Source organism: Chiloscyllium plagiosum, unplaced genomic scaffold (genome assembly GCF_037043375.1).
Source record: "Chiloscyllium plagiosum isolate Xiang-an unplaced genomic scaffold, Cpla_swu_hap1 HiC_scaffold_5, whole genome shotgun sequence".
Taxonomy (NCBI): domain Eukaryota; kingdom Metazoa; phylum Chordata; class Chondrichthyes; order Orectolobiformes; family Hemiscylliidae; genus Chiloscyllium; species Chiloscyllium plagiosum.
In genome coordinates, this window is record NW_028270143.1 from 41,471,463 (window position 1) to 41,486,542 (window position 15,080).

General features: G+C 38.7%; 1 protein-coding gene across 1 annotated transcript in view; it reads left to right on the plus strand.

Annotated features, from left to right (window-relative positions):
* Positions 1-15,080, plus strand: part of LOC122549803 (thrombospondin type-1 domain-containing protein 7A-like) — a 403,547-nt gene that overhangs the window by 232,255 nt on the left and 156,212 nt on the right. The window contains exons 5-6 of the mRNA XM_043689852.2: positions 8,802-8,957; positions 11,480-11,683. Coding sequence (XP_043545787.2) covers positions 8,802-8,957; positions 11,480-11,683 — 360 coding nt within the window. The remainder of the gene's footprint in view (positions 1-8,801; positions 8,958-11,479; positions 11,684-15,080) is intronic.

Below are 15,080 nucleotides of genomic sequence, written 5' to 3' on the forward strand. Positions count from 1 at the left end.
TCTATTCCCAGCGGATGTTAATATCAGATAAGTCAGATTACAATCAGGTACCTGTCTTGATATATCACTTTTTTTTGGTTTTAACCAAGTAATAGTTTGCTAAAACATAAGTGTGCAAAGGTGTGGGTTTTGCCTTAGCAGCAAAATAAAGTTTGTTATGAAGAAATATAGATAATGTAGAATAATCCAAGCTATCCAGTTATAATACAACTTCACAGGTTTTAATTACACTGTAGAAGTATAATCCCATTAATCCCAAAACACTCCTTTATAAATTGAAAAGAAATGGAACAGTAGCCAAAATAGTACCCAAATCATCCCTGGTCCAGTTCCCAAAACAGTACTAATATAATACTCTCATCAATATCCCAGTGTTTAAAACCTAGGTAAATTTAAGCCACTTGTGACTTAAATATTTAAACTGGAACTGTAAGAAGGAGCTATCACACAGTTGAACTTTAATGTCTTCAGTTTAAATAATCACTCTTGGTCTTTATCTTAAAACTTCTGAACTGAGACTAAAAATAACTTTTTAATCCAAAGTAATTGAATTCACTAAATCTATTATTCCCTTCTCAGGGTCTGATCAAATAAGCTTCTTCCTTGTCAAAAACCTCCTTGGTATACACACAGGATATACTCTACATCTGGCTGGATCCACTGTGGGATCTATTGTTCTACTCCCTTGATAACAAAGAATATTGGATGTGTCATGGTCCCAGCTGATGTTATTAATGGGAAAATAAAGTCCCAGATTGAAATCTGGCTTTTTAGTTTATTTTTGTTTTTAAAATGCGACCCGACCTCTGCATGAAATTTCGATACTCATGTTGCAGGTTTTGGTTTTCGCAATAAACAGGTTGGTTAGATAGAAGAAATATAGATAACATAGAATAAACCAAAATATTTACATGTTATGCATAATTAAAAAGATTGAAATGCATGGTAAAAGAATAATCTTGTTAATCCCAAAAACACTCCTTTACAGATCCCAAAACACTCCTTTACAGAACTCAAAAGCATTCCTTCACAGTATTCCCACCAAATAATCTCCTTTCTGTCATCTCTACAAGTTCAATTTACATGTGACTTCAACTCTCAGTTTGATAAATCTGATAGCCAATTCGTGGAGCGTTCATATAACTGAGTTTAAGCTGTTTAAGCATTTCTGGTTTGAAACTAGGAGAAACTGCTTCACACACCCATCTTCAGCTAAGAAACCTGCAGAATCTTTCAAAACTGAAACTAAAACTGAAAGGCTTTGCTCCAAACTATAGTCATTTCTCCTAAATATGAAAAAATGTCCAGAATCTTTCATCAGAAAGCCTAATTCACTTCACAGTATACTTTGTTTGCTTGTAAACTCTTCCAATGTGAGAAAAAAATCAGTTCTTGGAGGTCATCTCTCTCAAATTGTTTTAAAAGAAGTCATCATGGCTTACAAGTTATACTTAAAAGAAATACTTACAAGGTAACCATTAAACCCTTCAGATGCACTGAAAATCCTACTTGTAACCAGTTCAACATTCAAAATTCCAAACTCAAATTTAAACGATATCAAAATATATATAAATTAGACACACTACAGGTAGTTCTGCTATAATGCACATTCTATCAATGTGAATTGGCTGTAAGACAATTGATGAATAAGGGATGCTGTTTCAATAGCACAAACTTTTAAAGTGTGTGTTGGCTATAACGTGATTGCATCGTCGACACTTTAAGTGCTATTTTTATTGCATGATTTTCATATAGCACGGGGTTGCAACTAATGTGTAATAGCACAGCTGTCTCAACATCATAAATAATAGATAGATTGTAATTTTGATTTCTCACCTCATTTTCAGAGACCAGTTACTTTAGCCATCCCCCAGAGTTCGGCAGTATTTCCCTTGCATTTGACCCACGTAAAGAACTGAGTCAATCAGGATCAGGCCCATTAAGTTGCTTTAAGACAAAATGAAAAATTGTGGATGCTGATGATCTGAAGCAAAAACTGAAATTGCTGGAGAGACTCAGCAGGTCGAGCCACATCTGTGGGAAGGAATTAGAATTAGCATTTTGAGTCATTGGTAACACTTCAAGTTGTTTTAGGAACTCAATGATGATATTGTCATAACCAGCAGCAGTGGTGCTATGTGCTGCTTTGTTTAATTCCAGGCTGGTCCAGGGTTCAGGGTAAAGTTTGCACTTTCACTGCCTCTGTAAGTATCTCCACTTGTTCTGGATTTGCCTTTACATTTTTTTTCACCAGTCATGTGAAGGTGATGACTTGCTACCTCATAGACATTTACAGATGGGAAGTTTGTTGTTAATGCTCACTGGTCTGCTCTGAGGTGGTATAAGATTCCCCAATATCTCCCTCTTGGGCGAGTAAATTTCAAGTTCTTTGTTGTCTGTTTCCATTTGGCACAACAATCACAATCTGATAATTCAGTCAGATGTTCTGTCTCATCTGGGTCACTGGAGGACTCATACTGGTGAATTAAGGGCAGAACTGTCTCCGGTGGAAAGAAAACTATTAGGCATGAAAAGAATATTGTTGAATCTGACCACAATGATCTCTGTCTCCATCTAATATGTGTATTCATAGGCGACTAATAGCTGGTCTATAGTCCAGAAAAAAGCTTATTCAAAGGTTATCCATCAAAATTTAACTTGTGCAAAGATAAGATGTTCTATTTGATTGCTTAGAATGCTCATGATCATGCATATATATGAAAATAAAAATTCTCTAGAGATTTTATTCTGTGAAAATGCATTTCTTTTCCCTTCATCACTCCCATGAAAAAAAATGAAAGACCACATCAAATTCTGCCAATTCTGCCAGGCATTGTTGACTCCATGACTGACACACATTGCAAATGGAGTTATACTGTGCAAATGAAACCATGCAAGCATTTGCATCAAAATGTAATTTCTGTCATTTTATCAAAGATGCCAGCCTATTTAAGTAAGTGAATTAATAGCTTTGTTAAACTGCAACAAAGGAATCAAAAACAAAGTTATTAAGGCTTTATTTGCTATTTTTCATACAATAGAATTTCAGGGCATTGATTTTAATTTTTCAATTGAGCAAATAGGGTAGAGGGCAATAAACTGCATTCATAGTGATTAATTTTTCTTGTTTTCAAATTCCAAATTGTTCAAAGCAATTGCTGCTTAAATTAGGCTTTGCGTGAAAAGGATCCAGCACTGAAGCATTTGCAAAGTATTTTTTGTCTGTTATTTCAGAAGGTGTATCATGGAACCAGGGATGACCTAATGTTGCACCATTTTGATCAATCACTTTTTAAGTAGCAAGTGTATACTTAAGACATTCTACAAGAAATTCATTTTACTTGAATTCGTTCAAGCAGTTAAAGATCTAAGCATGACTTTGTTCTGACATTATTTTCAAACAGTTGTATTACTCAGGAGGTTGAGTAACTCTGTTCCTGTGCCATCTGAACAGCAACAAGGGTATTTTGTAATCTTAATAGTTATGGTTAGAGATATTTCCAGTTGTGGTTTTTCACAATTCTGATAAAGTTGTAATTCACAAGTATTCAAAGCTTGAATGACTGTCTCTCATAAGCATGATGATGGCCCTCTCACCCAGTGGATAGCACTGCTGCCTCACAGTGCCAGGGACCTGGGTTTGATTCCAGCCTCGGACAATTGTCTGTGTGGAGTTTGCATATTCTCCCTGTGCTCGTGTAGGTTTCATCTGGGTGCTCTGGTTTGATCCCACAGTCCAAAGATGTGCAGGTTAGGTGGATTGATCATGCTAAATTGACCGTAGTGTCCAGGGATGTGTAAGATTATGTCATTTAGCCATGGGAAAGACAGAGTTAGGGTAGAGGTGTGAGTCTGGGTGGGATATTCTTTGGAAAGTCAGTGTGTACTTGTTGGGCTGAATGGTCTCTTTCTACCCTGTAGGGATTCTATGATGATTAAGAATAGAACTGCACAAAGCTGCAGAGGCGCTCTGCTTACCCAAAGCTGCGTGGCTCCTGCTGCAGCTCGAGATATAAATTTGTTCATTTTGAAATGTAGGTCACTTGCAGGTCACTTCTTCATAAAATGGATGTTGACTATATGCAGTAACGTAAAATGGATGATGGTGAATTGGCATTCATTTTACATCTCTGCTGTTTGTTTTTGTTGACGTTGGACCCATTTTAAGCCATCCCTCAAAATCAAAATTTACCGCTGTTTTAAATGCATTTTACTAAATATTTTTAAGCAGTTAGATGATTGACAAAGCGACACAGCGCGCACTGTTCTCCCAATTTCCCCAAGTTACATTTGGACACTACACTTTTCCTCTTAGTTCATCCTTGCACCCGTCATCCCCCTCCAGATCCCCCTCACACATTCTCAGGTTTTTCATGTTTCCAGTTCACAACATTATTCTTCTCAGATTTGCTCACTGTTTCCCTTTCAATCCATCCAATTTATCATTCTTCACTGGTTCTCCATTGAAATGTCTTCATTGCTATAATATAATGCTGCAATTCTTCAATCTCCGTATCCAAAGTTAGTGAAGTAGTCTTCTTTAATTTTATTCCATCCCCCAGTTCACAGCAGTTCACCCTTCCAATTCTTTGCTTACCTAAGCAGATTCCTATCAATAAATAAAAGTTGCAATCTTATAAAATGATAAGTGACATCTCACTCAACCCACTTTGCTGATGTGCACTGATACCCTGAGCTGGTGATGTTTGCATATCTCCAGTACTTACACATAAAGTTTAAACTTTGATTGCCGTTTTTACCATGCCTGGATTACTCCATTTTTCTTTCAACAGTAGAATCAGATATTCATAACCCTGGTTAGACTCCAGTTGGACTACTACAAGGAGATCTGGACACCACACCTCAGGAAGGATATATTGGCCTTTGGGGGAATATAGCACAGGTGTATAAGAATGATACCTGGACTTCAGGGATTAAGTTATGAGGAGAGATTATACAAATTAGGCCTGTTTTCAATTGAACTTAGAAGGTTAAGGGGTGACGGGATCAAAGTCTTCAAGATGATAACAGGAAAAGAACAGGTAGATAAATATAAACAATTTATACTAGTTGGGTATTCTAGAACTGTATATATAGTCTAAAAAAATTTAGAAACAACATTCGGGAGAGATGTTAGGATGTATTTCTGCACAGTAAAGGTGGTAGAGGCTTGAAATGTCAGTTGATGTTTGATCAGTTGTTTGTTATAAATCTGAGATAAGTTACTTTTTGTTAAGCAAAAGTATCAAGGGATATGGGCCAAAGATAGGTATGTGGAGTTAGGCCACAGTTCAGCCACGTTCTTGTTAATTGGCAGAAACAGGTTTAAAGGGATAAGTAGCCTACTTTTGTTCCAATTCCTATGGAAACTTGGTCCCTTGAGATGTGTATCTGCCCTGCTTGTTACATGAATTTACTTATGAACTTTCATCGCAGGCATAAAACCTGCCCAGGACTTTCATGCTATCCAAATCAGTTTGAGTACCAAAGCATCCCAAGACTAACAACAACCTCCCCCCCCCAACAGTTTCAACCCCTCACTGTCTGGGGGTGAAGGACGAATGTGAATACTAAAAAGGTGATGTAGAAGTGGGTGAATACTGTAACAGAGGGTGAGGAACAGGGTAAACATTGTTGAATGGTGAAAGAGAAGGGTCTGCGACTATCAGTGAATTGTGGTTGTCCCGATTCAGAGGTTGGTAAAAACTCAGTTTGTCAATGGGCTGACTAGAAAATTTGTAGATAGATAACATAAATGGCATTATATGGACTATTGAATTAGTAAGTGTTTCTGAAAATAATGTTGTTTTAGATATATTGTCAGAGAAGTTGGAATAATATTGATTTTTTTAAGACAGTAGGCCGCAAGAAATAGATACAGGAATAGGCCCTTCAGCCCTTCAAGCCTGTTCTGTCATTCAATAGGATCATGTCTGATCCATCATTCTACTTCTTGCCCTTGATTCCCCTATTTTGGAATATATTGGTGTTTCCCACCTACATCATCTTCTATGTTGCATGATATTTTGGCCTCGGATTTTCACTTCAAAGGCAAGAAACAGATCCAAGACTGTTTCAGACTGCTCAATCTCCCTCCCTGAATGTTCTTGAAAATTGAAGCACTCTGAGCCCAGCCAAAATGGCACCTGAACTTCAAATCTGGAAGTCCCTTCCACACATTTAAGAATGTTTTTCACTTACAGAAAGAATTTGCTCAAGATTTCAAAGTTTAGAAGTATATAGTGGATGGAATATCAAGGTCAGTGTTTTCATCATTTTCTTTCCACAGAGAACCAACAAACTAACATTGGTCTTCTAAATTTTATTGTCCTTGGTCTTCACAGTGCCTGTTTTCTTTTAATAAGACCGGTATCGATTTTTTCTGACACATCTGCCCTCTGTCAAATTAGATTTTTGCATGATTGTTTAATGGAAATGCATCATTTTATTTCTTAATTTGAGGCAATCTTACGCCTGATGGACCAATTCCAAGCATCTCCTGTTTTTTTTTTCTGAGTGGACTGTGCAGCAATAATCAAAATGCTCACCTTTTCAATCTTTATACCTTGCACAGTCTCTTTGAATCATAGAATCTCTACAGTGTAGAAGCAGATCATTCCGCTCATTGAGTTCACACCAACCTTCCAAAGAACACCACCCAGACCCAAACCTTCTATCATGTCCCTGTAACCCTGCATTTCCCATGTCCAATCCACTTAACCTACACACCCTGGATTCTGTGGGACAATTTAGCATGACAAACTCATCTAACCTGCACTTCTTTGGACTGTTATGGGAAACCAGAGGTGTCAGAGGAAACCCATAAGGACACAGTGAGAATGTACAAATGCCACACAGACAGTCTTCCAAGGGTGGAATTAAACCCGGGTCCCTGATGCTGTTTCGTAGCAAGGCTAACCACTAAGCTACCGTGCTGCTATATGTGAACACCAATGCAAGATTAGGATGTTATCCGGTTTTGGCACCCCCATGTAAAGACAGTCTCAGCAACATAGACCCAGGCTGGAGATACCCCCCAAACTTCTGGGGATTTACATCAGCAATGCAAAAGCACTAAAGGCTTTATCCAGCTTTGGGCAGTTTATGTTGCTCCACCTGAAGGTCTTCTACCCTGAGACCTCTGAGCTGAAAAATATTTCAACTTTCATCTCCAACAAGTGCCAGTCCACAACTGAGCAAGATAATTGGCCTCTGTTCAGTTGAAGCATAACAAAAACATGACAATGTTACAAAAGTAGCCAGAGAGCACACTCTGCTGCTGTTGTCTTAGAGATAGTTGTTATCTACTTCATTGTTATTTGTGGAGGAAAACAAATATTTAATGTCACTTGAAATGACTTTCAAACAAATTTTAAAATGAGCAAGTTGCCATGAAAACCAGAACTACATGGTCGAAGGTGGGTGTAAAATTTAGTGTTGACAGCTTCTGTGCTGATTTTCCACCATGATTTGTACCCTGAGCCATTTTCAATGAGATGGCTGAGGAACTAATTTGCTGCCAGCCAGGAAGCCAAGGGTACCAATTGAAGCCAACCATTGTAAATTAAGAGTCTATTACAGCTCAGTTTGTGCAATGATGCATGGGTCCAATAGGCAAAGTCTTTTCCCTGGGGTCAGGGAGTCCAGAACTAGAGGGCATAGGTTTAGGGTGAGAAGGGAAAGATATAGAAGAGACCTACGGGGCAACTTTTTCACACAGATGGTGGTATGTGTATGGAATGAGCTGCTGGAGGAAGTGGTGGAGCCTGGTACAATTGCAACATTTAAGAGGCATTTGGATGGGTATATGAATAGGGAGAGTTTGGAGGGATATGGGCCAGGTGCTGGCAGGTAGGACTAGATTTGGTTGGGATATCTGTTCAGCATAGACAGGTTGGACCGAAGGGTCTGTTTCCATGCTGTACATCTCTATGACTCTAAATGCTTTCCAACCATCTGAACATGGATCCAGTCTAGTGAAGTTGGTTTTGGAGGAGATTTACCCAGATGCTGGTGAAACTGTTTCTGGAAATATGTTCAATGGTCTTCCCATTATATCCAAAGAAAAGACTGAGTCCTTGATGATGACATTGCCATCTAAGGCAAAGAAAATGTTTCAAAAATAGTCTAACGCTGTCAATGAAATATAGTGGCGTCAACATTAAAAACTGAAAGGAGCTTGCCACCAATCATTCAAAGTGGAAATAATTTGCACACAATTAAACAGTAGTGCTTTGAACCCAAACACCTTAATGATGGGGCAACAAATAAGGGAAGGAAAGAAATCCTGCACTCTGGGTCCCACTGTCTTGTGGGACATCTTGTTCTATGTGCCCAAAGTTCTGCAGGTTGAGAATGTGCTTGTTCAGTCACAATAGGATCCACAACAGAACTTTGTGAAGCTGAGCAGACATCATCCTTTTATTGAGGGATGACAGACAATAATTTTCTCACCTCTGTCTGAACGATGTCTAGGCCAAAATGATGAGCTCAGGCCACTGGTGTGGGAGTGGGGGTTATAAGGGTGCAGGATGGATGCAAAGGGCCTCAATAGTTATTGCCATCCCCACATAAGGTGGGTTCAAGACTTGGAATCAGCTCCTATATCAATTAGCTGAACCCTGATTAAATTTAAGGTTATTACTCACCGTTCTAAACATACATTCTGTTTGAATGCTTATAGCCTTTTGTTTTGATTATTCCAAGACATTAAAGGAAGCATAATTGACTTAGGATTTACACATTTTTGTTATATCTGATATGTAAAGTCACATTTTTTATTTCTCCCTTTAAACTATTAGTTGAGAAACCGGTTGCCAATACGCTGTGTACTGGACCCACACCAAACACCACACAGTTGTGTCAGATTGCCTGTCCCATTGAGTGTGAAGTATCACCCTGGTCTGCTTGGGGTCCGTGTACCTATGAAAGCTGTGATGATCCACAAGGGAAGAAAGGTAAGAAAATAAAGCGAAATCAGGAACCTTGCACAGTTTGACATAGGAAATGGGGAGGTATTGGAGGTTCTTTTGGGCTTAAGAACAGACAAATCCCCTGGCCCAGATGAATAGCATCCCAGGCTACTGTAAGAGGTGAGGCAGGAAATTGCAGGGACTCTGGCACAAATTTGTAATTCCTCTCTGGGTGTGTGTGTGTGTGTGTGTGTGTGGTGTGTGTGTGTGTGTGTGGTGGGGGAGGAGTGCCAGAGGACTGGAGGGTGGTAAATGTGGCTGTGTGGGCGGCACAGTGGCACAGTGGTTAGCACTGCTGCCTTACAGCGCCTGAGACCCGGGTTCACTTCCCGCCTCAGGCGACTAACTGTGTGGAGTTTGCACGTTCTCCCCGTGTCTGCGTGGGTTTCCTCCGGGTTCTCCGGTTTCCTCCCACAGTCCAAAGATGTGCAGGGCCAGGTGAATTGGCCATGCTAAATTGCCCGTAGTGTTAGGTAAGGGGTAAATGTAGGGGTATGGGTGGGTTTCGCTTCGGCGGGTCGGTGTGGACTTGTTGGGCCGAAGGGCCTGTTTCCACACTGTAATGTAATCTGTAATCTGTAATCTACTTTTTAAGAGGGGTGGTAGAGATCAACCAGGAAATTACAGACCAGTGAGTCTGATGTAGGGAAACTATTGGAGAAAATTCTGAAAGAGTGAATTAATATTCACTTGAAAAAGCATGGAGTTAATTAGGGATAGTCAACATGGCTTTATCAGAGGGAGGTCATGCCTGATAAATTTGTTGGCATTTTTTGACAACGTGATTGAATGTGTGGATGAGGCAAATTCAGTAGATGCAGTTTATGATTAAGAAGGTTAAACCACATGGAATTGAGGGAAACCTGGCGAGATGGATCAAAAACTGGGTTAGTAACAGGACACAAAGGGTAGTGGTAGGAGACTATTTGAGTGACTAAAGGCTGCTGTCCAGTGATATGCCACAAGGATTAGTACTGTGACACTTATTGTTTGTTAAACACATACATTTATTTAGATGAAAATGTGGAGGGAATGATAAGCAAATTTGCAAATGACACCAAGATTAGTAGAGTGAAAAAGATGGTTACAGGTTACAAGAACATATAGATGGGGGTTGGTCAGAAGGGCTGACAAGTGGCAGATGGTATTTAACCCTGATAAGTAGGAGGTGATCCACTGTCGAAGAATAAACAAGATGAGGGAGTATTTAATGAATGGCAGGACATTGGGTAGCTTAGAGGAACAGAAGGATCTTGGGGCAATTATTCATGGATCCCTGAAGTTGGCAAGACACTTGAATAGGGTAGTTAAGACATCAGTTGTGGCATATGGTATAAGTCACCAAGGTAATGTTGGATATATACAGAACGTTGGTCAGGCCACAGCTGGAATACCTTTGCAATTCTGGTCACCTCACAATAAGAAGGGTGCGATAGCACTGGAGGGGGTACAGAGGTTCACCTGCATGTTGCCTGGTGTGAAGAAATTGAGCTATAAGGAGAGACTAGAAAGGCTTAGATTGTTTTCTTTAGAGTAGAGAAGACTGAAGGGGGATATGATTGAGATATATAAAATTATGAGTATAGACAGGGTAAATAGAAAGCAGTTGTTCCCCTTGGTTGAGGGCATACTTTTATAGTAAGGGGCAGGACATTCAGAGGGGATTTAGGAAAAAACATTTTTATTCTGTGGGTGATGGGAATCTGGAATGCACTGCCTGGGAAGGTAGTGGAGGCTGTAAACCTATTAGCATGTCTTTTGTGGTAGTTATTGTCAATGGGCTGAAGGGCCTTTTTCTACGCAGTATAACTGTGAATCTAACATTATCAGGGCTGTAAACAAAACAATAATTATTATTTATTTGAATGTAAATTAAGTATTGGAGAGCATAACCTTGGAAATAGAAAATATCTGAACAACTGAGGAAGAACTGAGCAGAAGTAAAACGTAAAACTGTAGCTACAAAACGCTTGTACTGAATGTTCTCCTTTCTTCACTTTATTATTTTGTTTCCACATCTGGAATAAATGTCCTTTGTGCAGTAAGTATAATCAAATCATAAATATATCCTTAATTAATGAGTTTAAAATTTCACAACAGCTAGTGCACAGAACAATCTCATTCTATTTTTCAAATGTCATAGCAAATAAACGCTTCTATAGTTAAAAAAGCAGGTTCCAACAAAAAAAAGTGCAGATCCTTTTCAAAGGATTGTGATGTTTTATTAAGATTTAAATGAATTTAATAATGAATTATGTAGAAGCTGCAAATCCTCCAGGCTTCATTTAATTCTATCAGAGCAGAATTTATGAGGTTAAGTTATAAAAAGTAATGCCTGATTATATAATTCTTCAAATGAAAGGATTCACCCTTAGTACAAATTCTTTTGAAGATTTCAACTGTGTAGTGAAAGTTAAAAAGTAGGAATGGTAAGGCCACTTCCTTTGATTGACCATTTAATTTGTAAACAGATAAAGTTTAAAAAGTATCTTGTTTCCTTCCTAAAGGATTTAAACTGCGGAAACGGCAAATTGCGAATGAACCTACAGGTGGAGCGGGGAATTGTCCACACTTAATTGAAGCTATTCCCTGTGATGACCCATCCTGTTACTCGTGGGAGGTTGTGAGACTGGGAGAATGTTCACCTGACAATGACAGCAAATGTGGGCCAGGCGTCCAAACTCCAGAAGTTCAATGTGTTAACAGCAATCGTAAGTGACTATTTATTGATTATAAATGGGTATCTGAAGGCAGTGTTTTCACTTATATCTATAAGCAAACATTCTTCATACGTTGAAAATAATACATGGTGAGCTGATTCATTGTTTTCTCCAGTGTTAAAAGGGGAATTTTTCAGGATGATTTAAATCGGTGATTGAAATCTCCTTTAACTTCAGTCTGTGTTGCAGGAGAACAATTCTCTTCAGATTCTTGTTTAAATATTGACAAAGCATTTGTACCGGTGTGGTAAGATTTCTGTTTCTAATGCTTACTGTTATCACCTGACTCTCCTGTTTGTTTATTTGCAAACTGTCGACCCTAGATTATTTAATAAGAGCCATATTAAGAGCAGGTTAGAATAAAGAACAGTATAATACAAGAGCAGAGTCGAGATTAGAGTGGTGCTGGAAAAGTACAGCAGGCCAAGCAGCACCTGCTGTGCTTTTCCAGCACCATTCTAATCTCGACTCTGATCTCCAGCATCTGCAGTCCTCACTTTTGCCATAGTATAAGAACAGACCCTTCAGCCAATCAAGCCTGCGCTGACAGATGACACTTTCCTCAACTAAAAACGTTTTGTCTCTGTGACGCCCATATCCCTCTACAGAGGAACCTTGATTATCTGAACAAGATGGGCGGGCACTATTTCATTCAGATAATTGATTATTCAGATAATCAGTTTATTTTAAACAAGGGAAACCATGCTGATCTAATGCTGTGCTCTACTAGAGAATTTGTTTAAATCTATAATCCTAATGAGTATGCTATTTAAATAAAGTAATCTTTGCATTCTGCAAATTACAGGTTAAACTGAGAAAGACTAAATCATTACCATCTCATAAGCACTGTACTGTATATGAAATCCCAGCATTAAACAAGGTCCCAAGAAGCTTCTATGATCGCAAAAGCATTGTCAGTTTCTGGGAACTCATTGTCGCGATAGAAAGACAGATGCACCGCCTTGCGCATGCATTTACGTTCTCTGCTATTTTTTTCATGACAGGCCCGGGAAAAACACTGCAAAGGGCTGTGTAACTAATTCTTACCTAAAAGATATCCAATCGCTAATCCTTGAGCTGCTTGTGTTTCTTTGTTTTTGCCAGTGTTTTTACATGTTCTTCAGTAGATGTAAATTGAATACAATTATCTTTTTGCAGGGCCTTGATATCTTCTTCAGATAATCTGAAATTTGGATAATTGATACTTGGATAATCAAGGTTCCTCAGTATTCCCTGCCTTTTCATGTATCTGTCAAGAGGCCTCTCAAATGTTGCTACTGTATTTACTTCTGCCACCTCCTTTGGCACCCTATTTCAGGCACTTACCAACCTCTGTGTAAAAAACATTTGCCCCTCTCAACTCCTTTAAAATTACCCCCTCTTACCTTAAACACATGTTCCCTTGTAATTGACATTTCTACCCTGGAAAAAAGACTCCGACTATCCATTCTATCTGTTAGTGCAAGCATTTCACCTCTGCTACTTGGTTTCAAATATTTGATAAAAAGTCTCCTGTCTTCTGTCATTATGCATACTGTGTAAGTGTATCTTGGGTAGCATCAAATCAAATCCTCTTAGAGCTCACCAAATAAAACAGTTCATAATCCTATACCAGTAGCAGTTAATGACCATCTGATGTAGAAGAGACAGATTGAATTAGTGTAAAATGTTGAAAGCAGTCACACAATGCATGAGAAGTTCTCCTTTGAGAATGGGACCGAAGCCTTTGTCTAACCATATCATAACTCATTTTCCAATATGGAATAGGTGGGTCCACTGCAGCAATATGCACTTTTAAATACAAGTTTTAGTCTTCAGCTATGGTGGTGTTGATGGGGGTTCCAAATTTCTTTCTATCGATTGGCTAGCAAGGCACCTCTCCTCTGTGAATGTTTGCCTTTGGTGTTTGAAGGATTTGCAGGTTGACTATCAACCTGTCTGGCTGCACTGTGAATGCATCTACCTTGGCCAGCAGTACAAATTACAAACTTAAGGTTCAAGCACAACATTTTTTTAAAATCAAGAATTGTCCTTAAGTATTTGGCCTTTCAATTCCTGCTTCACAGGCAACTTTCTGTAACATTCAAACTAGCAGTGCCCAAACCACCAACTGGTTTTAACACTTTCTCACTCATTATGTACAATATGTGCAGTACAATAAACTTTTGTAAAACTGAAGTCAGTTAAAGGTAAAATCTCTAGTGTCTAGAATGACACTAGGGAGTTAATAATGGTTGCTGGAGACCAAACATGAAACTCTTCCAATAGTGGTGCAGTGTCCTTAACCCAATCATCTTCAATGCTTCACCAATGACTGACTCCACAATAGATTCAGAACTGGGGCTATACACTAATGATTACACCATGTTCAGTTTCATTTGCACTTTCGAAGATAACTGAGCAGTCCATGTTTGCATACAACAAAAACTGGACAGCAATCAGATTTGGGCTGAAAACTATCAGCTAAAACTCACCCTTCTGTATCAGAGAATGACAAGCTTCAAGAAGAGCTTAAATAACTGTTGCATTCAGTCACATTATCTACTCATACATATAAATCCAGTGCTATCACCATTGAACAGAAACCAAATGGAATCATCCACATAAATTTCCAAAAGGCAGATGATAAGATAATGTAGGTAAAGCTATTTAATAGGATAACAATCCATGGATTTGGGGGTAGTATATCAGCATGAATAGTCAACTGGCTAACTAATAGAAGGCAATGAGTTGAGGTAAGGGGGGAATTTTCACCTGTAACTAATGGAGTGATGTAAGGACCAAAGCTGGAATCGCAGTTACTTTAATTGTATATTAATGATTTGGATGTGACAAGTGACTACTATAACCAAGTTTGTGGATGGCATAAAAAAGCAAGTAATGATGATGACGACAAAAAGAATCTGCAGAGGAATATAGACAAGTTAATTGAATTGGTAAACATTTGAGAGAGAGACTAGAATGTGAAAAAATCTGAGGTTTGGCACTTTAGGAGGAAAATCGAGGAACTGAATATTATTTAGATTCAGTACAGAAGGAATTGGGGCTCCTCTTGCATAAATTACAAAAAGGTAGTGTACAAGTTCAGCAGGTAATAGCAAAGGCAAATGGAATGTTGACCTTTATTTCAAAAGAAATGGAGTATAAAAATAGGGAATTCTTGCTAGAACTATACAGGTCACTAGTTGGATTAAATCTGGAATACTATGAGCATTTTTAGTCCCCTTTTCTAATCAAAGATATATTGGTGTGGCTAGGTTTTCATAAGGTTGATCCCAGGCTTGGGTGAACTTTCTTATGAAACAAGGTGGAATAAGTTGCCTGTCCTCATTGAAGTTTAAAATAATGAGATGCAATCTTTATGAAATGCATAAGATTTAAAAGAGGC